At 34.6% G+C, this 26,412-nt stretch overlaps 1 protein-coding gene across 2 annotated transcripts in view; it reads right to left on the bottom strand.

Annotated features, from left to right (window-relative positions):
* Nucleotides 1-9,787: 9,787 nt before the first annotated feature.
* LOC119637064 (netrin-B) overlaps nucleotides 9,788-26,412 on the bottom strand; it is a 41,307-nt gene continuing 24,682 nt past the window's right edge. Inside the window, exons 2-7 of one of the 2 annotated variants that reach the window (XM_038032885.1) lie at nucleotides 16,786-16,974; nucleotides 11,268-11,417; nucleotides 10,849-10,938; nucleotides 10,626-10,691; nucleotides 10,210-10,441; nucleotides 9,788-10,067 (exon numbers count right to left, since the gene is read on the bottom strand). In XM_038032885.1, coding sequence (XP_037888813.1) covers nucleotides 9,926-10,067; nucleotides 10,210-10,441; nucleotides 10,626-10,691; nucleotides 10,849-10,938; nucleotides 11,268-11,417; nucleotides 16,786-16,974 — 869 coding nt within the window. In that variant the 3' untranslated portion in view covers nucleotides 9,788-9,925. The remainder of the gene's footprint in view (nucleotides 10,068-10,209; nucleotides 10,442-10,625; nucleotides 10,692-10,848; nucleotides 10,939-11,267; nucleotides 11,418-16,785; nucleotides 16,975-26,412) is intronic. The other variant, XM_038032884.1, reaches the window with a different exon arrangement.

Consider the following 26,412-nt stretch of genomic DNA (forward strand, 5'->3'; position numbering starts at 1 on the left):
AAGCAAATCAATTTTGGTATCTTTACGCATCTTTGGACCCGGCCCTGTTGTCTTCTCTACATCCACTTTTCAAAGTTTAGAGGTTATACTCGTATGCTTCGGAACATAAAAGTTTCAAAGCAAAATCATCTTCGAAATCGACCGATATCCGATTACAGACAACGTCTCTGCTTTTAAATTTAAATGACACATGGGTATCTGATTATATATTAGTTTGGGGAAAAAGAAATCCATTATTTTTTCGGTAGATGGCTGCACTGATAGATTTCTCGTAAAGTATCGATCAAACAATTTCCGATACTGTACACTTACACACTGTACATTTCGCAGTAAAAAAAATTCTTTTGCTGTTTTTTGTTTGGTGCATTCAGTTGTGAGTTACAGCGTGTTAAAAATGGAAGTGAACAAAGAGAAAATTCGGTACATTTTACAGTTTTTCTTTGACAAAGGCGAAAATGCAAGCCAGGCGGCTAAAATTGTGAATGGTGTTTATGGTTCCGATACTGTAACAGCCAATTATGTGCAATTTTGGTTTCGTAGATTCCGTTCAGGAATTTTTGATGTTAAAGATGCACCTCGCACAGGTAGGCCGGTCGTCGAAAATGCCGATAAAATCGGAGAAATGATCGAAGTTGACCGGCATGTTAGCAGTCGTAACATCGCCCAGGAGCTAAAAATCGACCATAAAACAGTTTTAAACCATTTACACAAAGCTGGATTCAAAAAGGAGCTCGATGTTTGGGTGCCACGCCAGTTAACAGAAAAAAACATGATGGATCGAATTTCCATCTGCGAAGCCTTGGCCAAATGGAATGAGATAGACCCATTTCTTAAACGGACGGTGACTGGAGATGAGTAATGGATCACATACGATAACCCTGTGCGAAAACGATCGTGGTCAAAGAGCGGTGAAGCACCTCAAACGGCCAGGAAGGTTTTGCTATGCATTTGGTGGGACTGAAAGGGGATTATTTATTATGAGTTGCTTCCATATGGCCAAACGCTAAATTCTGATCTCTACTATCAACAACTGGACCGTTTGTAGATAGCGATTGACCAGAAACGGCCAGAATTGGCCAACAGGAGAGGTGTCGTGTTCCACCAGGACAACGCTAGGCCACACACATCTACAGTGACTCGCCAGAAACTTCGGGAGCTTGGTTGGGAAGTTTTAATGCATCCGCCATACAGTCCGGACTTGGCACCAAGCGATTATCATCTTTTTCTTGCATTGCAAAATTTCTTTAATGATAAAAAGTTGGAATCTAGGGAGGATTGTGAAAATCGACTAATAGAGTTTTTTGCAAATAGAGACCTGGACTTCTATGAGAGAGGCATTTTGAAGTTACCTTTAAAATGGCAACAAATCGTACAACGAAACCGTGCATATTTGACCCAAATCGGACAATCCGAAGCATGTTAAATAAAGTCCTGAAGTTCATATAAAAATAATGGATTTCTTTTTCCCCAACTTGTATATATTATCGTATACAAACTGTTTAGGTTAAAATTTTGGTCCATTTTTTTTGCTTTAAAACCTAATAAATATTCCTCTATTTAAATGTGAAGATCGTTTCCGACATATTGGCAAGCGTCTCGCTAGTCCTATATAGGGTATAGAGTACAGTATGAAAGACATCAACTTTTGAAGTGGATAAAAAGTTTTCCGATTTATCTCATAAATTCGTTATGCCATATATCTACTCGCCATTCTACAGTCATTTTAATGCTATTTTGTTAAGAAAGCAGCAAAGTCAGAAACAAAAAGAATCATCTTTTCAAAAAATAGAAAAAGTTTAACATTTTCTGCAGAGTGCGTGCAACAATCTCGTTCTCAATGCAGTTACTATTGTCTGTACGCGTAACTACCCTAAGTGCTTTCATAACTTTACCAACTCGAATAGAAAGATGAACGATAATAATATTGTTGCACTTTGGTAGTATACACGTAAATGTATATATATACGCACGTACACAGATATCAGGAATTTATAGCTGGAAGTAGAACACTTCATATCCTTAAACTTGAAATAAAATGTAAATAGTTTTCATTGTCTGGGAAAAGTTGCCCCTCGGCCCCGTCCGTCTGCAGTTTGAATTACTGAGCATCATTAAATTGTATGTTAATTTACAACTTAATTGCCATCCTCGATGACCGACACCGTTTTATTTTCCCTACCCAGTGTTTAAAGTGTGAAAAAGGTGTGAAACTTTGTACAATGTGGTTTGGTTTTGTTGATGTTCGTCAAAAGAAGAAGTTTTACTCAGCTCCGGTTTTTTATTTTTTAATTTCACGTCATGCTATGCCTTAAGTGACGTCCATCTCTTTGTACTTTAATATAAAGGCTGAAAGCAACAACTCCTCAACAATTGAATCCATATACAGTACAAGCACCAATGTCGGTCAAATCCTAGAAATATAAACGCATCAGATTCGGTTTATAAAGTAACCAATTATAAGGCAGCGAAATTGTTTGTATGCCTATTACATACATTCTTAACCAGTACCAGAAAAGTTTTAACTGTGTGTGTGTGTGTGTGTGTGTAGCGTCACAATCGAAAAATCATACGGATTCGTCAATAGTCATTCTACGTCTATATATCTGTACGTCGTCCTACGAAGTTATCAAGCGATGTATTGTATACACATGTGTTTAATTAGCTTAAAATTGCGAATTGATTCGGGCATATCGGCTTGTCTGGCTGTCGTTGCTCTACAGTTGTTGCAATCTAAGGATAGGAAACTAAAAAAAGTAGATACCCTTCAAAATTCGCTTGTACGTTGCAATTTGATGTTTAAAAGCAACTCTTGCAAGTGGGTTGATATTGATTCGCTCAAAGCCGGCGCGTCATGGTGGCGGAACGAATGTAGAGTTAGCGCGACAGCAGTGAGAAGGAAGCGAAGATCGCGATTTCTTTCATCAATTTTCTCTTTAGTTTTTCTCCTAACGTATCTTTTTTTAAGGTCCATCTTCTCGGTCGTGCCGTCCAGAATTAATGATGAGATACAAGTAGATTTAGGTGCCTCTGTAAATGGCAATAGCATTCCTCTCTTTAGTAATGGTATTCTAATTGGGATTTAAAAGATTTCGAATAGATTTTCCAACAGAACAGATTATTTGTGATAATAATCGTTGCGGGTTCGATTTTTCGGTTTATAGCTCTAGATTCGGTTTCAAATGTTGAGCACTTTCGTCCAAGATATGGTTGACCTGGAGATTTGCGCTATAGCATCTACCACTGCATAGACGGGGGAACAAATCGTTATTCTTAGCGCCGTTTGTAAACAACTTTCGGCAAATAAATTTCATCTGTTGATCTCCGATTGTTCACCTACCTAACGTCAGAAATGGCTAGAAGAAATGGTCATCCAACGAATCATATCACGATATGAATCTCAGTCACTTATCTTATTCATGGAACTAATTGAAATGTTATCATTTTTATTTATAATTTAAATCCATTTATTCATCCAAACGAATTTAATACCAACATAAAATATTACGCGCAGCCCATACATTTCTACATCCTTAATCACATGTTGTACATGGTGTATTAAGTTTGTGAGGATTTGTACAACACCCAGGACTTGAGGTAAACCCCTCTTTTATTGTACCCAAACGCTCAGAGTCACTTTCGAAATTAATCTGCTTGTTGCTAAGCTTGTCTGCCCGTCTGCCCATCTGCCTTGTGTTCCACCTACAAGACGGGAGAATTTTCACCAATGTTTTGTAAAATTTGATACATCGACGTGTCTTGGTTTTTTAACCAGGTATATGTGAGGTATAAGACTGCGGTTATTTTTCTAAAATGGTGAGCCCATTTTCTCAACCGACCTTTGTCCCAAATATTCTCCCCGATTGTGTCCTTCATATCCAAGATATGCGATTTTTTTTTTTGACTATATGCCTATGAACATCGTGATAAAATAACAGATTTTGTGAAACTGAGTTAATTTTGATATTCTGAATGACTCCAAAGTTGCAAATACTTTCATTGCTAAGTTAAAGCATAGCCAAAATGGAAATGCAATTATAAGAATGATTAGGTGCGCAATTCAACTGAGCCCCAGAGACACATCATGCTTGAATTAGAGTTAAAAGAAAGCGAGATGCTTTAACGAGCAGAATATACTCACTTGTATATATGAAATTCGTAGCCATTGATCAAACCAATTTTACCAATTAACATATCTCGTTAAATCAAGTCGTGTTTTATATGCCGTTTTAAGTGGGACGATAAAATTATTGCCTCTTAGCCCTTTAATGAAATGAGTACCAGAAAATATAATTCGCCAAATATGTATGTATATATATATATATATATATATATATGCATAAGTACAAACACTATAATGGGCAAAGGAAACCGTCAAATACTCTACTTCACTTTAGAAGTATTCATGCAGCGACTTTTCAAAATAAGGCGTTATGTGGGAAGGGAAATCGAGAAAGAGAATTCTAACCATTTTCAATAGCGATTGTCCTTGAGCTAAAAGCACGTTCGAGTGGATCAAAGCTGATCATAAAATGCCAAAAATTGTAACCTGTAGGTTAAACATAAGATAACAAGACAGGCAGAAGGACGCACGGACAGACAAATTTAAACAGATTTGCATAATGGCTCTCAATCGATGAATATAATAAACGGTTTGCCTTTCTCAAGTCCTTGCGGATGTTCAATAGATCCGCCTAAACTTATTATGTCTCTGTTGGACAAGTGGTGTCGGTGTGTGAAGAAAAAGCAACTTTTTCATCTTTTTCACGCTGATTACTTTATGCGAGAGTAAAACACATTACATCACTTTACATTGCAACGTAATAAAACAATTATTTAATTAATATAAAAAATTAATTAATATTGAATTGATAACCACACAGGCGGCATTAATGCGTGCGCTACATTAATTTCCATAAAAGCATAAAAAAGTTATGTAAAGCTTAGGTCGGATGGTATTGGTAGTCGCAACTTAAATGTGATCGTTTAACGTATGGATATGTTCCCCAATTCGGAAGTGATAATTTATAATTTTTCTTTTATATCGGCTGAGCTTAAGCGATTTCCTTAGCTATTCAACTTAACCGCGATTGATGCAATACCCAGCCAGCATTCCTAGCATTTTTCCATTTACTCTCACGTATTGTCGAATTTACATTAACGCTTGTGGTTGTAATTGTACATACATTAGTATTAAGCATTGTTTTTTTCCTCCAACATTTCACGCGGCTAATGTGTAATAAGAGATAATTTCCTCAAGTGTTTTTGGTTGTTGCAAGCTAGATGACAAAATCAATCGACGCTTTGTTTGTGGCCATAAAAATTTTATCACGTATATATATAGAAAAAAAAACAAGTTGATTACATGAAACATGTTAAAATGTTAACAAGGATACCATCATGTGATTTATGACATGATACGGCCGGTCACAGTCATTCGCAGACACAGTCATTTATGGGCATTTTGCCTGACGTACGTATGACGATATTTTAATTGCATTTATGAATTGGATAGTTTTATATATATAACAGATTTTATATAGATGAAGTGTGTGATAGGCCTATATATTGTAAATATTGACATATTTATGTAAAGGTGTGTATTTCACGTTCAGTCTCTCCTAAATCAACAATAAAACATAATATGAAATTTTTTGTTATGTTTTTTAAATATATATATATATATATATATACATAATGTCGTCATATAGCAATTTTCCGATATAACAATATAACCATCTCCCACATATTTAATAAAATTTATTAATTAAATTTTCAATAAATGTATCATCCGCATAAGATTACATGTAGGGAAGACTGCTTTGCCCTTTCATTTCGTAAAATTAATACGTGCGTAGGCGTCTTAATTGGAAATATATTTCTATAGATATTCATTTTATGAGATATGTGAAAGCAATACATATATATAGATTTCGTTGGTAAATGCATATAAGATTGAAGAAAAAAGAATTTATATTCGTCTTAGGCCGAATTTGTATGAGAATACTTACCGTTATTAGAGTTTGCATGGGAATGAGAAAAGTATTAAATAAATTATGATAGCTATTGAAAATCTCGTAGGATTTTTAAAAGAGAGTTCTGTGCTGGCTTATAGGATATGAGAGCGTTATCGCTTTAGACTGACTTTACGCTACAATGTGTATATATAAACTGGCCGAAATTAATGAAATTAACCTGTATTTCGAATAAATCGAATTTACGGTCAAAAAAACTAAATCGTTTGATATTTTAAGACTGACATTTTAATACGAAAGACAAGGCGTGTATAGGCGCTACAAGAATGTTTAAATAAAAAGCACGTGAATCACATGAATCTATGCGAAAGGCAAAAAAAACACATAAGAAAGTAATTGTAAGTTTTGCAAACATCGACCATTGCATTTAAACTTGAGGAAGTTCTCTAAACTTTTCTTTTCTTCCGCAAATTTTTATTTCAGGCACAAGAAAGATAAGCTTTTTGTACGATATCGTGAGAGAAAGATGACGACAACAGGATACATCACCAGCGACAGGTAACAAAAGCTACAATGATGATAAGCAATAATCCGCAACGATGAAAATCGAAGCGCAGTCGGGGCGAACGATTACCATTTCTGACAAAAACGATCACTCTTGACTTTAATTTCATAACAACCTTCATTTCATACCATATGTGTACTTTATTACGGTTATCTCCAACGGATCATATTAGAGAACTTTAGAAACAATCATTAAAAGCAAAATCGTCACAATGTGTTAAAAGACACGGTAGTTTTCTTTTCAGTAAGACAGAGCTCGGATACATATTTTGAAATGATTCCAAGAAACGTTAAAAATAACCCTAACCAGATATATTATACTTTTTGGTTATCGAATGTTTCAATTAAAGACATGGAGCTGCCCTATTTGAAGAATTCTGTAAGTTCGCTTTCCTGAATGGCTCGACACGAAATTCACGGGAAATAGACGGGAACGTGGCCAACTATGGGCACTATGCCAATATTCCGAAAATCGTAAACGGTTTTCTCACCTAAAATTTGCTTTAAAATTAATATGTTCATCCGATATATTCTGTAATTCTATAACGTATCTTCTTGTACATTATATATACATATACAGATACGCTGCCAAACCTCACATATCCATGAGCGGAATTGCAATTAACAATAAACTCTCTCTGCTCTGTGTTTTGTTTTTTTTTTTTACTGGCAAGAGCTACGTTGCCTTAGTTAGGAAGGGTTTAGAATACCCCATCGACGTGGCAAAAGCTCATTTCCCGTACTTAAGTATTGAAAAATCAACGATGGTACGATGAGGACAGGGGAGGTGATAAATAAGTGGCTTTAGCGAATAAAAATCTCGCAAATATAGGCTTCTGACCTCTTCACCTTCTAGAAAATTCATGAAACTCCGACCGTTAGTTTACACGAGGCAGTTGTTTTAGTGACGGCACATACGAAATTTAGATATTTTTTCACTACAATCTGAAAATCGTAGGGATTCGTCAACAGTGACGGCATCTATATATCATCCTAGGAACTTAGGAAGTGCTATATTATTTCTTACAGCAGCTCGTACGTCGAGCTACAGTCAACACTATGTTATTTGAAATTGCTAAGGAAAGAGTTAATAATTAGCAAAACGGGAAAAATTAGGAAGGCAACCTCTTCTACTTTCCTCTCAACAGAAAAAAGACTTAATTATCAAAAATTGGCATTAAATTTTAAAAAGGGCAACTGCGTGTTCTACTGCTTCGCTGTTAAGTTCGTTTCTGTAAAGCGTTGTATGTATTGTATATATTGCGGCGCTTTACAATTTATACATATTTCGCAATGTTTTGCATTATTTTTTGGTGTTGCTTGATGTAGTTATTATTGTGAGTTACTCGTATACCTATGCAAATATTTGCAAGTTTGAAAAGCTCCACTAATCCAAATCTGTTTCTTTTGGTTGGTTATAAAAAAGAAAATCATAGGTTTATTAAATGAATGCAAAAAAAAAAAAAAAAAAAAAAATTCCATTTTCATGTACAACCCATACGAAAAATCCGAATTCAAAAATACATAATAGCTATTATCGATTCTTGGCATTCTCTTAAATATATTGCATATAATAGTCGTTTCACGATTTTTTAGTTTACACTACTTTCAGAATTTTGTTTAGCGTAGTTTAACGGGCATATTTTTGGTTTTATTATTTATTTATTATCGCCCATCACATTTACTTTTTACTTGGCCACTAAATAGCCTGCAGTACATCGCTTAATTGTTCATTTGTCCGGATAACGACTTTCCACCCTTCGTTGGCCAAAAGACGTAAGTGTATCAAATTTCATCAAAATGTCTGCAAAATTGCAATTGAGCGCAATAAGGCAAGTCGGGCAGACGAAGAGATGAATGGACACGCTTAAATCAAATTAGATAATGATTCTGAATCGGTCGTTATAATATAAGATACGTCTATCTGAAGTCCTTCTGCGTGTTGAATATATTCGCACATATTGAATATTCTCTTGTACCACAAGTGGTGTAGGATACAACCACAATGTTCAGAAAAAAGAAAAAAAAAATTCTAAATGTTGACTGTAACATTAGAGAACTTGGTTCATCCTCGAGCTTTCAAAAGTTTCCTATCTATTTGTCCGTAAAGCCAATTTTAAATATGTTTGACGGAAAATAGCTTACGATATTCAATCTCAATGCGAAGACTTAAACAAAATTAGTATGATATCTATACATCATACTATATAGTGCATATGATCTACGTGGAAACTTGCGGCATTCTTTTTACGTGTAGCTAAGAATGAATTTAAAATGCTCCATAATTGCAGTATTTAATTACATTACATTACATTACATTACATTACATTAAATGTTTTCGCGCACAAGTGTTCGTAGAAACATGCGTCCGCTCTTCACGGTCCACTCTAAAGTTTGTTTTATTAAAAGTAAATTTTCATTAAAAACAAAACTTTATTAAAAATTAAAAAGAGAATAAATAAATAATTTTAGTGCAATTATAAATAAAATTTAATAAAAAATCCTTTTAGCGTATATTCAATTAGCAACCACTTACGCAGGATTTCCAGTTAATCAATTTATATTAATTTTATCTGTTGCTATTATTTATGATTGTTACTGTTGTTTTTGTTGTTGTTTATATGTTATGTATGTATGTTTTGTAGATATATAAATATGCAGGGCCGAACCCAGCCTTTTGTGTGTGGTGTGATGTTACTTATCTGCTTAAACACTGAAGTTTTGTTTCGTGAGCATAAGCCGCTGCCTCTTTCTTGCTAGAGCCTAGCTGCGGCCCTGTAAGCATTATATATTGTGTGATACCTTTAGCTACGGCCCTGTAAGCATTATATGTTGTGTGATACCTTTACGTTTTGCTATTGTTTTACTATATACGTTGTATGAACATAATTAAGTAACTTGGCATGCGTTTTCTTTTTTTTTGTTGTTTTTTTCTTTTTTTTTTTTTTGTTTGCAATTTCATTCGCTTGCATATACATTCATATATATATGTTGCGATAAATATATAAATGCATAATTTTAAATATGTATTGTTATAATGGGTGTATGTATGTCTGTCTATCTCTCTGTCTGTCTGTTTCTCTCTCTCGCTCTCTCTCTCTCTATGTGTGTGCGTGCGTGCGTGTTTGTGTGTGTGTGTGTGTGTGTGTGTGTGTGTGTGTGTGTGTGTGTGTTATGTATGGGTCTATGTATCTATGCATATGTATATATATGTATATATATATATATATGTGTGTGTGTGTGTATGCCATCATCATTATACATATTTATAGCATAATACCAAAGAATGTTAAAAATTTAAACAAACTGTACAATTTATACAAAAATCTATATCGATTCAAGTGTATAAAATCTAAATCAGCTTTGACGTATTCCGTTTCCGGTTCGATTCAACTACATTTACGCGCACGCCGTTGAAAACGTTTCATACGTAAAGACCATTCATCTTTCCATTCCAATACTACCGAACTAGGACCAATTGCCAGATATCCAGGCGCTGCCTCTGAATCGCGTCCTAATATTAAATAAGATCTGAAATGAAATGGATTTCAAACAAGAAATAAATGTAAATAAGTATGACAAGCATTCATGATATCTTTGATAAAACCTATGAGATAATAATGTAAATATTTATTATATTCAATTCTTAATTGTCTCTTAATTAATTGCTTACTTATTTAATTTGATTTTTGGGCATTGACATTCAAGACTTTTGCGCGGCACCAACCACATCATATGACCTCGGCCGAGCATTGAACTAGTTGTACCCGTCATGCCATTACGCTTAAATATTGTTTGTATATTGATTTCGTATTTAAATATTTCATTTTGACGTTCTATTGAAAATTTCTCAATGCTAATATCCTGTGAGGCTCGATCATATCCGATTACTTTAGCCAGAATAGCTGCATCAATGAAAATTTATACATATATATATATAATATATATACATATATATATATAATATATATACATATATATATAAAATATTTATACATAAACATATACATATATGTATGTATATATATATACATGATATATATATATATATAATTAAAAATTTGTTCTATTCAAAAACAAACAACATACCATAATCTTCCATACAAAATTTATTTATATTTAGTTTCTTCGGAGTTGCTTTACATTTACCGCAAACTGTTATTTGTTGTTGTATGCGGAAAGATTAATAAAATAGAAAAGTATATAGAAAATAAATTATAAACACACAGACCTGTACATTTTCTCATCACTTTTGCAAGCAAACTAAAAATATTATGAAATAAGAAAAATATATATATATATATATTCTTACATTTTTTCATTTCCTCTACTTGGGAGGGCTCTCTATATTCACTGACCGGTGCACTTTCAGCTTGTATCGCATTTGGGTTTGTTGGCACTTCTAGTAATCGGGTCGAGCATATCATCATCGTCATCGTCATCGTCATCATCATCACCATCATCATTATCAGCCACCACAACATTCAATATTGCCAATGAAAAGTATGGTTGAAAAAGCAAATATTCAAAAACGATATAAGAAAAAAAAAAAAAAAAAAAAGAAAGAAAAAAAACAAATGAAAAACGAAAGCATTTAAGTATATGTTTAATCTGATTGGTTTAGGGGAGGGAGTGCAGGAGGCAAGAAAGATTTTTTGACGATATGCATGTTTTTACATTACTTGGGCCAGTTTTATGTCATATTTTGTTTTAATACTTTTGTTTACTTACTGATACATGGCGCTACGTGTGAGCGTGTCTGTTGATAGCCTCGAGCGCATCTGTTGCAGGTCAATCCAGTTACCCCTTCTTTGCACGGACATTGACCACTTAAATGGTTACAGGTCTTCCCTGTCGAGCCAACAGGATGACAATCACAGCCTAAAGAATTTTAAAATTTCGATGAAAAAAGCTTTTTCAAACGATTACACAAGCGACATTTCATCGATTCTACGCTTGTATGTCAAACTCAATTTTCTATGCAAAGATGTAAACAATCTAAAAAGTACCAGTTTAGCTCCAGCTTCGGGGCATGTATCGACAATACTATAGAGCGCATCGCGGCCAGTTTAGCGGCCAATGGGTATTTTATTTTTTATAATTAAAGTTTTGCTTCATAGTTTTAATTCAAAAGTTATAGTCGGTTTGAATATTTGTGTTATTATAAGAAAATAAAAGTTGAATAAGAAAAAAAATTACGTTGGACTAAACAGGCCACTAAATTATATTCGGTCGCGGCCGAATCTTTTAGATCCATCACCTTTACCCTAAAAAAAAAATGGAAAAAACTTAATATTCCCACTCTCTAATATTAGGCGAGCGCGGCTAATTTCCTCCATTTCCGGAACTCCGGAAAAGTGGCAATTTATTTAGTGTATGTGTTGTACTATATGGGTGAGAAGAAGAAAACACAGAAAGCAAAGGTGTCCACAGTTGTTTTTTATATGGACAAGTGGGCGTTGCAGGTATTACCTTAGAAAAGTTTATGTTATTTTCAAGTGCTTTTTCAATTTTTTAGTCGATGTTTTCATTTTTACGAGCATGGGAATGCTTACGATAGATACTACGTAGCATGGCAGGCGGACATGTTTCGACGCATTCCGAATTTGAAGCTGGCCAGAAATTTATATACTTTATGGGATTTTTGAAGCTTTCTTCTATGCATTATAAATGTATTGAAAAAAAATTAAATTTTGACGTTGGGTGGACATCACCCATAGAATATATTTCTGTAGATTGATCTGCTGCAATTTATGACTAATGAGCGAAGTACCAACTTTCTTACGAAAAACATAGATGTTTTGAGTTTACGTGTTTGCATGTGTGTATATGTGTGTGTATCTATGTTCAATGCTAATCGGTGTGCAAGAACTAACCCCATATTTCTACTGCATTTGAAACCGATATCTTCATTTTCGCGATTAAGGGAATCTTTACCACAGATATTACACAGACGGGCAGGCGGATTGGCGTGGATTGATTCAAAGTTTGATTGATCAAAAAATTACTCTTTTTTTGGGTGCTGGAAGCGTTTTGGCAAAATCAATATACCGCCGCTCTTCGGTGATGAATATAAAAATTATTGGCATTCTCATCGTCACTAAGGAAATCAATCAGGTAGAAACGACGGTAAACGATGCAGTTCCACCCGTGAAGGCATGGCTAGACTCAGCAGGTCTATGCTTGGCAAAAACCAAAGCGGAAACTCTGCTAAAAAGTAGCGGGAAGGAAGTCGAGAATATGCGAGTGTCCCATCATTTAATTTTCTCCTGTAGTGAAATATCTGCGAGTTATGATCGAGAATCGGCTAAGCTTTCAACAGCATATACAATATGCTGCGGCTAAGGTAGCTGGAATCCAAACGGCTTTGGCAGGAATGGTGTCAAATTTTAAAAGCCTGTGGCTTACATAGCGAAGGTGAAATCCTTGGTAATCATATCGGTCTTGCTGGACGCGAGCCCAGTACGGATCGACGGGCTATCGGTGCGGTCGGGCTATAAGAAAATGGCGACGGTGTTTCGTCTTATCATTTTGACACAGATAAGCGGCTTTCGCACCATGTCGACACCAAAGGGCAGCTCGGGTGATTGTAAGTGCGATCCCGGTCTATTGACGTAGATGATGAGATGAGACGCATCTACGAAAGCCAGCAGAAAGGGTAGGCGTAAAAAACAATCCTCGAGAATATGTGAATAAGTGACAAGCGTAATGAAAGTGGATAGACAGTCGCCAGGGTGTTGTGAGGTACTACCCCAAGCAATTCCTGACCGGTCATGGTTGCTTTCGAAGCAACTGCATACAGACGCGGTCACGACAGCCCATCAGCATGCGCGAACTGCGGAGACACAGTAGAGAATGCTGAGCATGTTTGGTTCAGCTGTCCAAAATTTGAGACATTAGTCAGTCCACGTGGGGATTCCAAGGGACGGGTACGCGAATGACCAACCAAATGACCGGATGAAGAGAGGAAAAATCATCAAAAAACATACATATATACATACTTTCGATTTTTCAAATTTGATCAGATTTATTATTTATATATTAATATAATGGAAGCGATTCGCTAGTCGTATTATGTTTCCTTTATTATGATTATTTTTACCGTTACATTGAATTGAATCTATTTTCAGATCAACTTATTATTTCGAATTCATTTTATTCTATCTAAATGACTTCTTTCACTTAATTATTTCAATTGCTTGTTGTTAATAATATCTTGTTGCCCTAATAGAATCTTTTCAATTATTACACGATTATATTTACAATAAATGAAACCAGTTTTGCTCAAACATTGTCGATTTCGAATTAAAATTTTATACCGTCGTTTAACGCTTTACACTCATATAACCACAAATTGCTCGCAGAGTAGAGAATACGATTCTTGTTTATGCCGGTCGTAAACCGGTCGATCACTTTTTTCTTTACCAGACACCGTCTATTTATATCAATGAAAAAAAGTCACTTGTTTTTCACCAATAAGTGCAACTTTTGTTTTTTAACGCGCGCTACTCATTCATTTATTATAAATACAAACTCGTTCATAACTTTAGATAAAAATATATGTTTATTAATTACATATCAAATTCAATTTAATGCTCAATCAACGAAAAGATGATTTGTTTTTATGTAGCGAAGCAATTGCAAAATAAAATATTAATTCATGCTACGCTCAACTTTTCAAGACTAAAGTTTAGAATGATTCAATGCGTTTTTAAAGCAGACTGAGATGTAGAAATAATGTAAATAAAACCGAAAGACAAATTATACTCGTCTTTGAACGAATTCTTCATTGGGCGACTATTCAATGTATTTATTTTAAAGAAAAGAGGGCACAGACTTCAACTTATTACGATAATGATCATAATGATCGTTTGTTGCTTGCATTATAGTCTACTTTACTTTAGATATATGAGGCATTTACGTATGTATGAATATGCATTTCTTTTATATACATATGAAGTTTGACTGTATTGTATAATACGATATATATGAGATCTAATTTGCATCCAATTTGACAGCATTTACCAGCGTAGAGCAGTGTATTTATTAAAAATATTATTTACATATGGCGCTTGCGTTATATCTTCTCTGATTTGAATATTTGAAAGGAAAAAATTAATTAACAATTTAAATGCACAAGTCAGGCCTTTGAGCCTGTAATTAAAATATAATAACAAAAAATATTACAAAAATTCTATCTTTTTGTTTATACCCACCACTGACGGAAGGGGGGGTATATTCAGGTTGTCATAACGCTTGCAGCACCCAAAACAGGAAGCTTCAGAGACGCTATAAAGTGCATACATTTTCGATCAGCATGAAGTTTTCAACTGATTGAGCCATGTCTGTGTGATGTGCAAATATGAAAATAATAATGATTTCAAATTTGATGGAAACATTGAAAGTAAATGAGCCAAATATCAAGAAATTTGATTTTTCGAAAAAGTGATTCGATTCAAACTGTTTTCAACGGGATTTGTCCTTGGACCAAAAGCGGGTGGCATACCAAATATTATCACAATATCTCAAAAATAGCGATGCACAGGTTGAAAACAACAGTCAGCACAGTCATCGACAGGCGGACAGACGAGTTTCGATGGATTCAGAGAGTGATCCCGAATCGATCTGTATAATAAAACATAGGTCTATCTCAATTCCTGTGGTCTCATCAAACGTTAATAGTTTTTTAAATTTCCTCGCGAGATTGGCTCCGGTGTTGCCACTTTTTTATAGTTTTCCGAAATAGTTTCTTCCGAGTACTTAAAGGTATGCTTCGTAACCTGCCAAAATATGTGTACCCTACTACTTTTCCTTCCATCCAACAAAAAAAATTTCCAAATATATCTTTTTTTTTTAAGCTGTTGCAAAAGACTATCCCATTAAGTCTAAACCTATCGGTTGTAATTGCATATCATTGGGGTAAGATTTTTTTCATTTAAGGATAAAAAGACTTAAATCTAAATTATATAGTTTTTTTTTTTGAATTGTGGCCATATGACCAGAAGGTCACTCTCATATGTTATAGAATTTGCGAAACATGTGACAGAAAAAACAAGCATTGAACTGAGTTCAATCGCGAACACTTTATGAAAAAGAAATTTTTCTCGTTTTTTGATTATTATTTGTAATGCAGTGTAATTGTTTGATATACTTCGTTACGTATGACAAATGGCGCATAACATTTCTTATTAATTCCCTGCTTTTTAGAACATGAATACTCGTTCAGCATCGTTTAACTTACTCTCGCCTATTTTAATGCATTTTTAATTATTCGACAGCATGTTTTTGCTCAATCAATTTTACTCTTTTCTTTTTTTATTATTATTAAATTTATGTAAACAAAATTCCATTAGATAGAACACAACGTCATTGGTCTATTTTGATGAATTCATGAAAGAGCAATTGAGAAAGAAACTGTAAAATTATCTGACGTTATCAAGTGTTCGTCAGACATGCGATGTTTAATTCTGCAGATGGCCTCGCACTTACTTAGGATGCGATGGAACGTTTCACTTGTCGTTCATCTCGACAGAATCGATTTGAGCCGGGACCGGAGATACACATGTTTCCCAAGTAACACTTAAACAATTTTTAGAATATATTTATTTTTTTTAAACCACTGCAGGGTTTGCACCATTTCTCTGTCACGAAAAGAAAAAAAAAAGGAAGATGTTTTTTCGTTGAAGAGCAAAAGAGGACGTCTACCTATTTTCGAACTCAAGTTGTGATTGAAAATGTATTATTTTCTAAAACTTAGAACAATAACAAGTAGAATAAATAAATAGAATGGAATATGACGTAGGCAAGCAGTTAAGAAGAGCGACTATTAAATTGGCATTTCAGAGTTCCCATTCACGAGCACGGTAGACCAAGCTTTAATTACGAATGGTTTGTGGTCACAGCTACGATCAAGTTGGCTTGATTGGATACACACACTGCAGGCTATTGGTTGCTCTCATCTCAGTCTCATCGTTCTCTCCCCCTTCTTCGTCCTAATTACCGGAAGAAATCCCCCTTGAGATTGCTTATATTTGCAAATCCGCAAGAATAATGTAAACGAATTATCAAAACGCAATAACAAGTAGATTGAAGACATTGAATCCCTTACACCAACTTTAAGTTGCAAATTACTATTTTACTAAAGAATATTGATTAAGCTCTGCTTAATGAGGAATATTTTCCAGTCTTTTTTTTTTTTTTTTTTTTTTTTTTAAATTAGCTTTTTTCAATTTACATATTATTTACTTACGTTTGCACACTTTGCGGTGGTTGAGCGGTTTTGTGTTATCACGGTAAAAGCCCTCGCGACAGTAATGACAGTATCGACCAGTAGTATCATGTTGGCAATTGTAACATACACCACCAGAGACGCGTCCCGAAAGTTTATAAAGTTCCAAATTGAAACGACAGCGACGAGCATGACTATTGCATTGACACACTGAAAACATAAATATATATATATGTGTATATATATATGCGATTAACATTTGCAAAAAATTAAAATTGGTTGCGAAAAAAAGAGGCTGTTTTTTCTCATCCCCCCTATTGTGCCGAAATATGAAACATGCATGAGATAAATTTGAAAGCAAAAATGTAACACTTTAAAACAAAATAGTCGAGCATGGTCCATCCGCAAATATCCTACGCTGCTCTTATCTTTATAAAATTCCTAAAAATAGTTCTTATTGCCATATAAATGCCAATAAATAAAGGATCCGGAAAATAACCATATACAGTTACAGCTTAACGCTTTGCGTCCTATGCACCCGGACCTTTTTTTAATATGGGTATTCAGCTACCCGACAGTTGTTTTAATAAAACATTGTAACACATCAAACATACGAATTTTAAACATAAGTAGTTTATTTACATGTTTCATTTTTATTTACATACATACATACAAACATAAAATTTTAATATTAAATTTTATAATTTTCCTCAGTGTGATATTTGAGCAAGCACTCTCCAAGGTGTACCGTAGGTTTTTCAGGACACTAATAAACAGTTTCACGTCTTCCGCTTTTCTTTTCCGCTCGGTCAGAGCACACTCTACAATTTTTTTTTTTTTGTAGATGATGTAGAACCACGGCCAGCTCCACGGTCGATATCTCGATAATCTCCTTTTAGCTGATTCACTAATAATTTTCACAAATTTTAAATGACTGACTGTGTGAGTGTTTTCACTTAACAGAGCATCAAAAATTTTGCTACGATTTTACCAAAAACGCTATAGTGTTCAGACTGAATGACCTAAGTGTCCACGATCCGATGTATACCCGACTAATCTCGCACCAAGTAAAAAAATTTACAACGCGTGCACAATTTAACATACAATATTATCAAAAATAGTAATGGCGCCTCTCGGGCGCCGTTCGGGTGCAAAGGGTTAAGACAGTTAACTAAGTCAGCAATTTATTATTTTGGACAAATATTCGCCATAGAATGAATAAGAAAATGATAATTTGTTACTTACCTTTTCTTCCGAGCCTTTGTATGACAACGGAAGTATCAAAAAATGTTATACATCCATTCTAACAAAATTTTCCCTGTTCGTTTAATACGCCAAAATCTGATTTTTCACCGACCTTTGTAGACAAAAGTTAAGAGTTGCAAAATTTTTCCCACATAAGGGCGCTTTTTCGTATGGGCTTTATATGGGAAAATGTGATCGGATCCAACTCATTTTCAAGAGAGTTCCTTCTTTAACCAAAATCTGTAAGTTTCCCATATTTTATCAATATATTTTAAAAACCGCGACTTGTAGGTTAAAAACGAGAATACATGAACACACAATCATTCTTAATCGATTGGTATAATAATTAATGGGTTTGTACATAGTTCACATGCCCATGCGACAAATGGTGTAAAGTTAAAGTTAAACCAATTTGAAATCAAGATTACGAAAGAAATCAAAAGGAAGATAAACGACTTTATTTACAAAACACATTTGCTCAAAAATTATTTCAATAACTATTATAGATTGGAAAAAAGTAAAAGAAACAATCAACGCACCGAAGCGGAGTGGAAAAGAAAAGCCAATCAAGTCTTCGGGATGATAATACCTTCACTTTACAGAAATATAATAATAATATAAACAGACAAGTTAAAACATTATTGCCGAGTATGGTCGTTCATCAAATCCTCTACGCTGCACTACTACATCCAAACTTTTCACATTCATTTGTAATAATATGCCAAAGTATTATCGTCTACTTACTTTCGTTAAGAAACATTGCAATTTTTCTTTAAAATAGGGCGCTATATAGAGAACTATCGTCACAACGTTCCTTGGATTAAATTAAATTTGTAACCAAATTTTATGAAAATATTTCGAAAATTACGAAATAAGAAAGACAGACGGATAAGAAAATGGACAACGAGACAGGGTTAATTCGATTTAGAACATAATTCTGAATTGACTAACTTCACTTCAACTTATGTCGGGGTTATTGCAAACATCAGCACAAATTTTACGCACCTTTCTCTTAAGTAAGGTAAAGTACAAAAATTCTCAAATCCAAACAATTATTAAGAAATTCCAACAGAAATATAGCAAAATATTTTCTTCAATATTTCTAATGCAGCGACACTAGACCAAATTGATGGTGACAGCTTGAATAGTACAGTGATAAATAACAAAAGAAATTGACACAAGCGAAAAGGCTTCAAAACACATAATCGAATACTTATGGCTTCAAAGAAAAAAAAGAAAAACGAAGACAAGTAAGAAAGTGAAATTCTGTCCGGACCGAACCTTATACACCCATCACCGTTACCACAGAAAAAGACATAAGAAGTAAAAGAACAAAATGTTCATGCTCTATAATATAGAGCGGGCCCAGTTGATCTCTTCTATTTTCAAAATAAGAGCTTTTGTCGTAGAGGCCAATTTCAAATTCTTTTGAAAATATTTAGACAATGTCTTCATTTTCGTTAGCGGGCGAATGCTTACCACAAATACTACAAAGTTGGGCAGACGGATAGATGGACAGACGAACAGGCGGACATATTTAGGTGCATTCAAGTGTTGTAACTGGCCAAGAATTTGTATAACTTGTGCGGTTTTTGAAACTTGCTTCTGCGAGTTATAAACATATTGAAAAGATAATACAATTTTGATATACTATAATATTGGGTAGGCGTTAGTTAATTTTTTCCATTTTTGTGCACAAATGCTACAGCATCGCCCGTAGAATATGAACTCAAATTTTTGCACATTTATTTGCTATAGTTTATAAGAAATGAGTAAAACACCATTTTTTTATTCCTTTTGAAAAACAGAGGTGTTCTCGGTTTACGTGGTGATGTGGGCGACTCCTTTGACCGATTTGGCACATTTTCAACGCCAACTTGCTTGCAGGAACTTCCAATGTTTCTGCCAACTTTGCAGTCAATAGCGTCATTTTTGCGGCCAGAACAATGCTTACAACAGACATTACACAGACGGACAGACGGACATCCTTTGAGAATTTGATGCTAATCAAGAATATACATGCTTTGTGGGGTTTCTGATGCTTTTTTGCGGGCGTTGCAAACGTTTTGACAAAATGTATATACCCCCATCCTTCGGTGACAGGTATAAAAACAAGTAAGAACACTATAGTGAGCCACATTTTACCATTAAATACTCTATAACATTTGGTTTAATACACTTATTCATGTAACGGATTTTCAAAATAAGGCCTAATATGAGAAGCGCTCGATAAATGTTCCAATCCGCACGACTTTTAGTAGTGCTCGTCCTTGGAGTCTGCAGATTGAAAACAAGAAAAACAAGTCAGACAGACGGCCAGACAAGTTTGACTTAGAAATCGATGAGTCCATCTAAAAGTCTTTCTTTGTGTTGCATACATCCACATAAACTTAATACACCTTTGCACATCAAGTGGTGTTAAGTATAAAAGGGGCAATAAAATTCTGTCTCTAAGAATGTTATGATAATATATTGCACTTAATATGTCAAACGAGTAAAGGTTTAATTCCAAATACCCTTAAAATTCACATAAATGTAACGTGAACAATTGACAACATGCTAACAAACACCTGAGCAGAAAAATAAAACACCGAAAATATTTCAATTGAATGTAAGAGAATATATAAAAATATCACCAATCATCAAATCCTCTTCTATATCCTATTGTCAAGTGGACAACTTACTTGAATTGTATTTAAAAGAAGCCTTCTAAGTTTGTTAAGTACCGCGCAACTTGTACAAGTAATCAGTAGGAGGCGTTACAACCTGTGTAAAGGAAATGATATCGCGAAAGCCATATTCGTGCAAATTGGTTCGATATTCAGGCAGCATCTTCAACGTCATAACCGTCACCGTTATCGTCTCTTCTATCCAGACGAAGAAATTTAACTTAAGCAACTTTCCCATTGCATCTGCGGCTTGCCTGGTGAGTAAAAAACACTGTGAATTTTTCAGAAATTTTTTTTATATCCTCCAGCAAACGATGGGGATAAAATGATTTGGCTAAAACGTCACAACATTCAGAAGGATCCTTTAGAGATCTGTCCATCTGTCTGTCAATGCAATGTCTCTCGTAAACATTCTACTGGTCGCAGAAACGAAGACGAAAATCGATTCCAAATCCAATAGGAATAGTTGAAATTCTCGCAGACAGCGGCGGAAGGACACGCCTGAAGAACAGGGTAAGCTTATAACCCCTCCGTTTTCAAAAACAAACAAGTAAGAAAATTATATTCGACTGTGAGGAAATTCTTTATACACGTCACCTTTATATTGAAGTACAATATACAAATATTTATTGCTCCACGTTGTGAATAGCGAACGAAACACACGCATTATTTTAAGAATGTTGTGGAACATTAATTTTGGAATATCGGCTCAAATTTTTACTGCGGCATCTGTCGTAGTTTTTAAGTAATGACCAAAAAATGCAATTTTTCTGTCCTTTGCAAAAACCGAGACGTTCTTACTCTACGTTATATTGTCGCCTCATCCATTAAAAAAGATAAAAACTTACGTTTCGCGTTCGTTACTTATAAACTGCAGCAAACACAGCGATAAATATTTACACGTACAGATAATGGATGATTTCGCAGCATCCGTGTGAAAATGGAAAAAATCAGCGACGGCCACCCAATATTATAGAAATCCGATATTTCATTTTGTGCAAGTCTTTTTTGAGATGATGATGATGATGGTGAGTGTGGAAAATTCAGTCGCAGCCGAAAATAATTTTCTGAGTTCTTTTTAATACCCCACACCACTTGCGGTACAAGAAGGTAAGCAACAGCCGAAAGCAGTTGATGTAGAATCAGGTTTTACTATACCCATTCAAAATCATATTGTGTACCGATTTAAGCCTGTATGTCCCTCTTGTTTTCTTGCGTTCAACCTGCAGCTCGCAACATTCGCAATATTTTGGCGAAATTTTGCACACTGACATGTTTTGGTGCAAGGACGAATGCTATTGATATAAGAGCGATCGGACCGCTTTTGTGACCTCTTCCAATAAGAGGCTTTACTTTGAAAATTCAGTACAATAATTGTAAGGTGGTGTAGGGTATTTAATAGTAGGCCGTGGGGCCGCTATAGTTTGTTTATTTTTATACCTTCACTGATATGTTACTATGAAGCTACCGAAATATGAGCAAAAGTTTATGGCCAGTGAAAACTTGCTACCTGGAATATTGGGTTCTTCCCAAGCACCCCGAAAAGACTAATGGGTACAAAAAAAATATATACTGGGAGTTATAGTCTAATATCTTACCCGTTGTTTTCTCGTTTGCTTCACGAGCTAACTGATCTCTTCGAATATCCTATGAAAGGATATTGGGCTGGGACCAATTCGAAGGATATAGGAAAAAACTGAAAATTTAATATAAAACCATTGAAATTATTTATAAATTCAAGTCTATAATTATACATTTTCTCGCAGTGTTTTCTGTCATGTCCTAACACGTAAAGCATGGAGATGAAGCAAAAGCAACAGGCTTTAGAATACACTCTTCAAAAAGGGAGAAAGAATGAGGAGAAGTATTTAAAAATGAAAGGGTAGTTTTGTGGTCCTGAAGAAAGAATTGCAAACTAACAGAAAAAAAGAGAATAAAACTTGTTTATTATAAAAAAAAAACAAAAGAAAAAACTTTAACCGCGTTAACCGCGTACGAATCATCGTTACAACACTACCACTGCCCTTTTGAGAGTTTTCCCTTTTTGTCAAAACTGAGATCATTGAGTAACGTTAAAACGTTAAACGTGCGCGCGAAAGAGTTTCAATTCAATTTAAATATCACTTAAGGTATAATTTGGAAAAAAATTTCTTATATCTTATTAAATATTCTATATTTGTGTTTATTAGTGTTATGCATGCAATATGTAAGAATATTGTAAAAAATTCTTTATCTGCGCTCCAGTTCACCATAGGAAGGTGTTAAACAACATTAAAAATAACAAAAACAAAAATGCTGCGGAGATTGTATTTTTCTTTAAGCAAATACACTTATACGGATTTCTCTGAATGCGTAATGAACAAGTGCATCAGACAGATGGTCTCTTAACTCTCTTCATCAAATAGTAAGAAAAGAAAGAAGTCTTTTGATGCCCACTAGTTGTTTGTTTTATTTATTTATTTATTTTTTTTCTCTTTGCAACAAAGCTCTGCAGAAGCGTGGGCACCTTTTTCTAAAACTGCAGAATAGAGTTGAACAACGCATATCGCAATATTATCCAGAAACCAATATCTTCTTATATGCAAGTTATATAACGCCACCATAATTAATTTAGAGTATATATATTTAGAACTAATGTGCAATACACATAGACACCTGACATAAAATATCTGACGAATAACAAACTGAAAATAACGTACCTGAGCACTTATAAAAACAACATATTGGAAATATTGTTGCAGTCGAAGCATTAGCAACAGACAGATAGATGGTTGTTGAAATTTTTGCAAATTATTGCCAACCTATAATTTCTGTTATTTTTGCGTTCAAAGCTTAAAATCGCAATTAATGCAATTTCAACAAATGGACTGAATGACAGACAGAGTGAACTAAATCGCTATCTTTTAAGAATTCTTCGATGCGTGTTATATGCTGCAATAAATATTTGACAAATTGAATGCATCCTCTGCGATGGAAGCCTATGAAAGTCTTTTGTTTATTTCTTTTATTTATTTCTTCGGTTTATACTTGATCGTTTGTGTGTAATGTAGCGATCAACCATGGCATGTAAAATATCATCATTTTTAAGCGTGAATGTTGAATATCTACTATCTAGAATCCAAGACTATTATAATAGGTGTATTGCATGTGCTTTTATCAGCAACATCTATCGGTATACAAGGGTTAATTCGATGATTTGGACCTTTTTCTACATGAAATAACCTTTTCCAGTTACTATTACTGAGTTCTTCAGTGTGTACAGACGGTAATCATGGGGTCCTCAAGATTGCATTTTCCACATTCATTACTTTTGTTTCGTGCTTTGAAGAAATCTGCTGCCAAAGTCCATTTAACATTTGTGGAAGCTTATAGTGGTGTTGCTCCATCACATTCCAACAGTCGGTTTTAGTTTCAACGAATTAAAAGTCGAAAGAACAGCCGGAGGAGGACGAAAAAAGTTCGAAGACAATAAATTTGAAAAGATATTGAACGGAAGCCAACTCAAACTCCCATTGAACGTTGTTTTAATCCGGTGTTCATCGATAGTCGTTAAAGCATATTCATTCTCTGCGAGATGTCGTTTGAATAATGTTTGAATAAGTTATATATAAATTCAAAGAGACGGACGTAAACTTGACGCAACTTCTTTACGGGTTTTTTTCAAAATCGAAAAAACCTATCTCATTAATCCCTGGACTTATTGACATGACAAGAAGAAGAGGAAGAAAGAAAGAAAGAAACAATTAAATCAAATTTCGCAGTGACATCTGGCACGCAATGCTTGCAAATTCAAAGCACAATTTCAACATCGTTTGAAAATTTTAATGCAACCGTTGACCGCCTGTTCGTGCTATCATTGCCGTTGCCAGACCTCGTATATGTTACGTATTGTTCAACTAGATCGTCCAAGCGATGAATAAATGTGATTAACTCAACTTGAATATATTAAAAAATGAAATCAAGTTTCATTGATTTCATGAATTTTTTTATTTTTTAAATAAGTCTTCGATACCTAATATGTTTTCTTATCTTAACCTTGAAGCTCTTTTTCCATCACTTGATAATATTTCTGTTTTGTAGATGTGTTTGCGTATGGAATACTTGCATTTTCCAATTTAATTAGTAGTATTCAAGCAAGAATCTGGTCGCCAACTTCCAACTTCCAACTTTCTTACTCTTTTCATGATTTTACGAACTGCAACAAGAGGCAAATGGGCGCATAATGTAATTTACTCGAAGTTTTACTTTAATCAGAGTGCATTTAAAGATTCGCATTACGAATTTATTGCGTCGATTATTTTTTTATTTAAAATTTTTAAGCTAATAAGGAGGTTTGCTTGGTTATCATGTGTACATATATACCTTGTATATGTACTGTGTGTGTATATATATAATACGTATCTATATATATATCGTATTAATGTATATATAGATACGTAGGTGTCATGTTTATACCGTCTTCCACTTGTAATAATGAAGGGTGTACTAAGTTTGTGCGGATGTATGTAACACCCAAAAGCGCTTACAGCAAACCCAGTTTTAAATGCTTAAGCACTTTGTAAATGGATTGAAACTTGTTTGTCCATCTATCATCTAGAGATCAAAAAATTTATCGCACTGACGTATTACGTCACTCCCTTTTGGACCATTTACACGATGTCGTTATATGAAAAAAAATTGCAATTGTCAGAACTTCTTGAAAAAAATCACCGAGGAGTCGCGTGTCAGCAAACTAACTTGATTTGAAAAATTTGAATCGTTTGAGATAATTTTGCACAATTTATCTTTTTCTTAACGATCAACCTATCAGATATTTAAATTTATAAAATCGGAATGTACTGACCGATAAGCCTAACTGTCGTGTAGGGGATATACATGGCTGACGTTGTTCATTTTTCTTATATATGAGACATCTAGCAACAATAACTAGTCGTAATTTCAGCATGTATCACAGTCCAAAGATACTTTTTCTAACAACAAACGATTGAGGTTTCGTGTCAAATGAAGGACATTCGACGACCGTCTTTTTTCCATTGTATCTTAGAATTCGAAACGCAAAAATTCATGGGTAGATGCGAACGTATCGACCACATCGACAGCAAGACTGAATCACTTTGGCAAGAAGACGTTATTTTGTGTTTGGGGAGATAGAAGAGTAAGATCTGTTTTTATTGATGAAAACGTAACATAATAAATGCTGCTAACAACAATTGATTTATTTCAACGGTTCCCAATGCAAAAACAAAAACGGCCAGGATATCAAAAAAAGCATCTCAAGGTAATTTGTTAAATGTCACCCGACTGAAAAATGTTGGCCCATGTGGCTTACGGACTGAACTTAACTCATTTCGATTACGACTTACTTGCAACGATGGGACATACAATTGCTGAACAGCTTTCACTTTTCAAGAAAAAGTTCCAAAGTGGGCCGTTAACGAGTTTGCCCCAACAAAGCAAGTTTTTTGGCCCGGCAATCTACAAACTGCCAGATAAGCTGACCGTTCTCACCGGCCTGGAGCGTCGATTGACATAGTTCTCGCACAGCTTAGTTGCTACATGGCATTTGCATGGAATGATTTCTCACTTTTGGGGCGAAGATTTGTTATACGCCCTTTTGGAATCGAAACGGAAAACGAAAATAAGTCGCCTAAAAAAATTTGTTCGAAATATTCATTAACTGTTTCAAGGAAAGAGTAACGATACCTCGTGGCTGGCAACTTACAGATCATTTTGT

The sequence above is a fragment of the Glossina fuscipes genome, unplaced genomic scaffold (assembly GCF_014805625.2).
Source record: "Glossina fuscipes isolate IAEA_lab_2018 unplaced genomic scaffold, Yale_Gfus_2 43, whole genome shotgun sequence".
Lineage (NCBI taxonomy): Eukaryota > Metazoa > Arthropoda > Insecta > Diptera > Glossinidae > Glossina > Glossina fuscipes.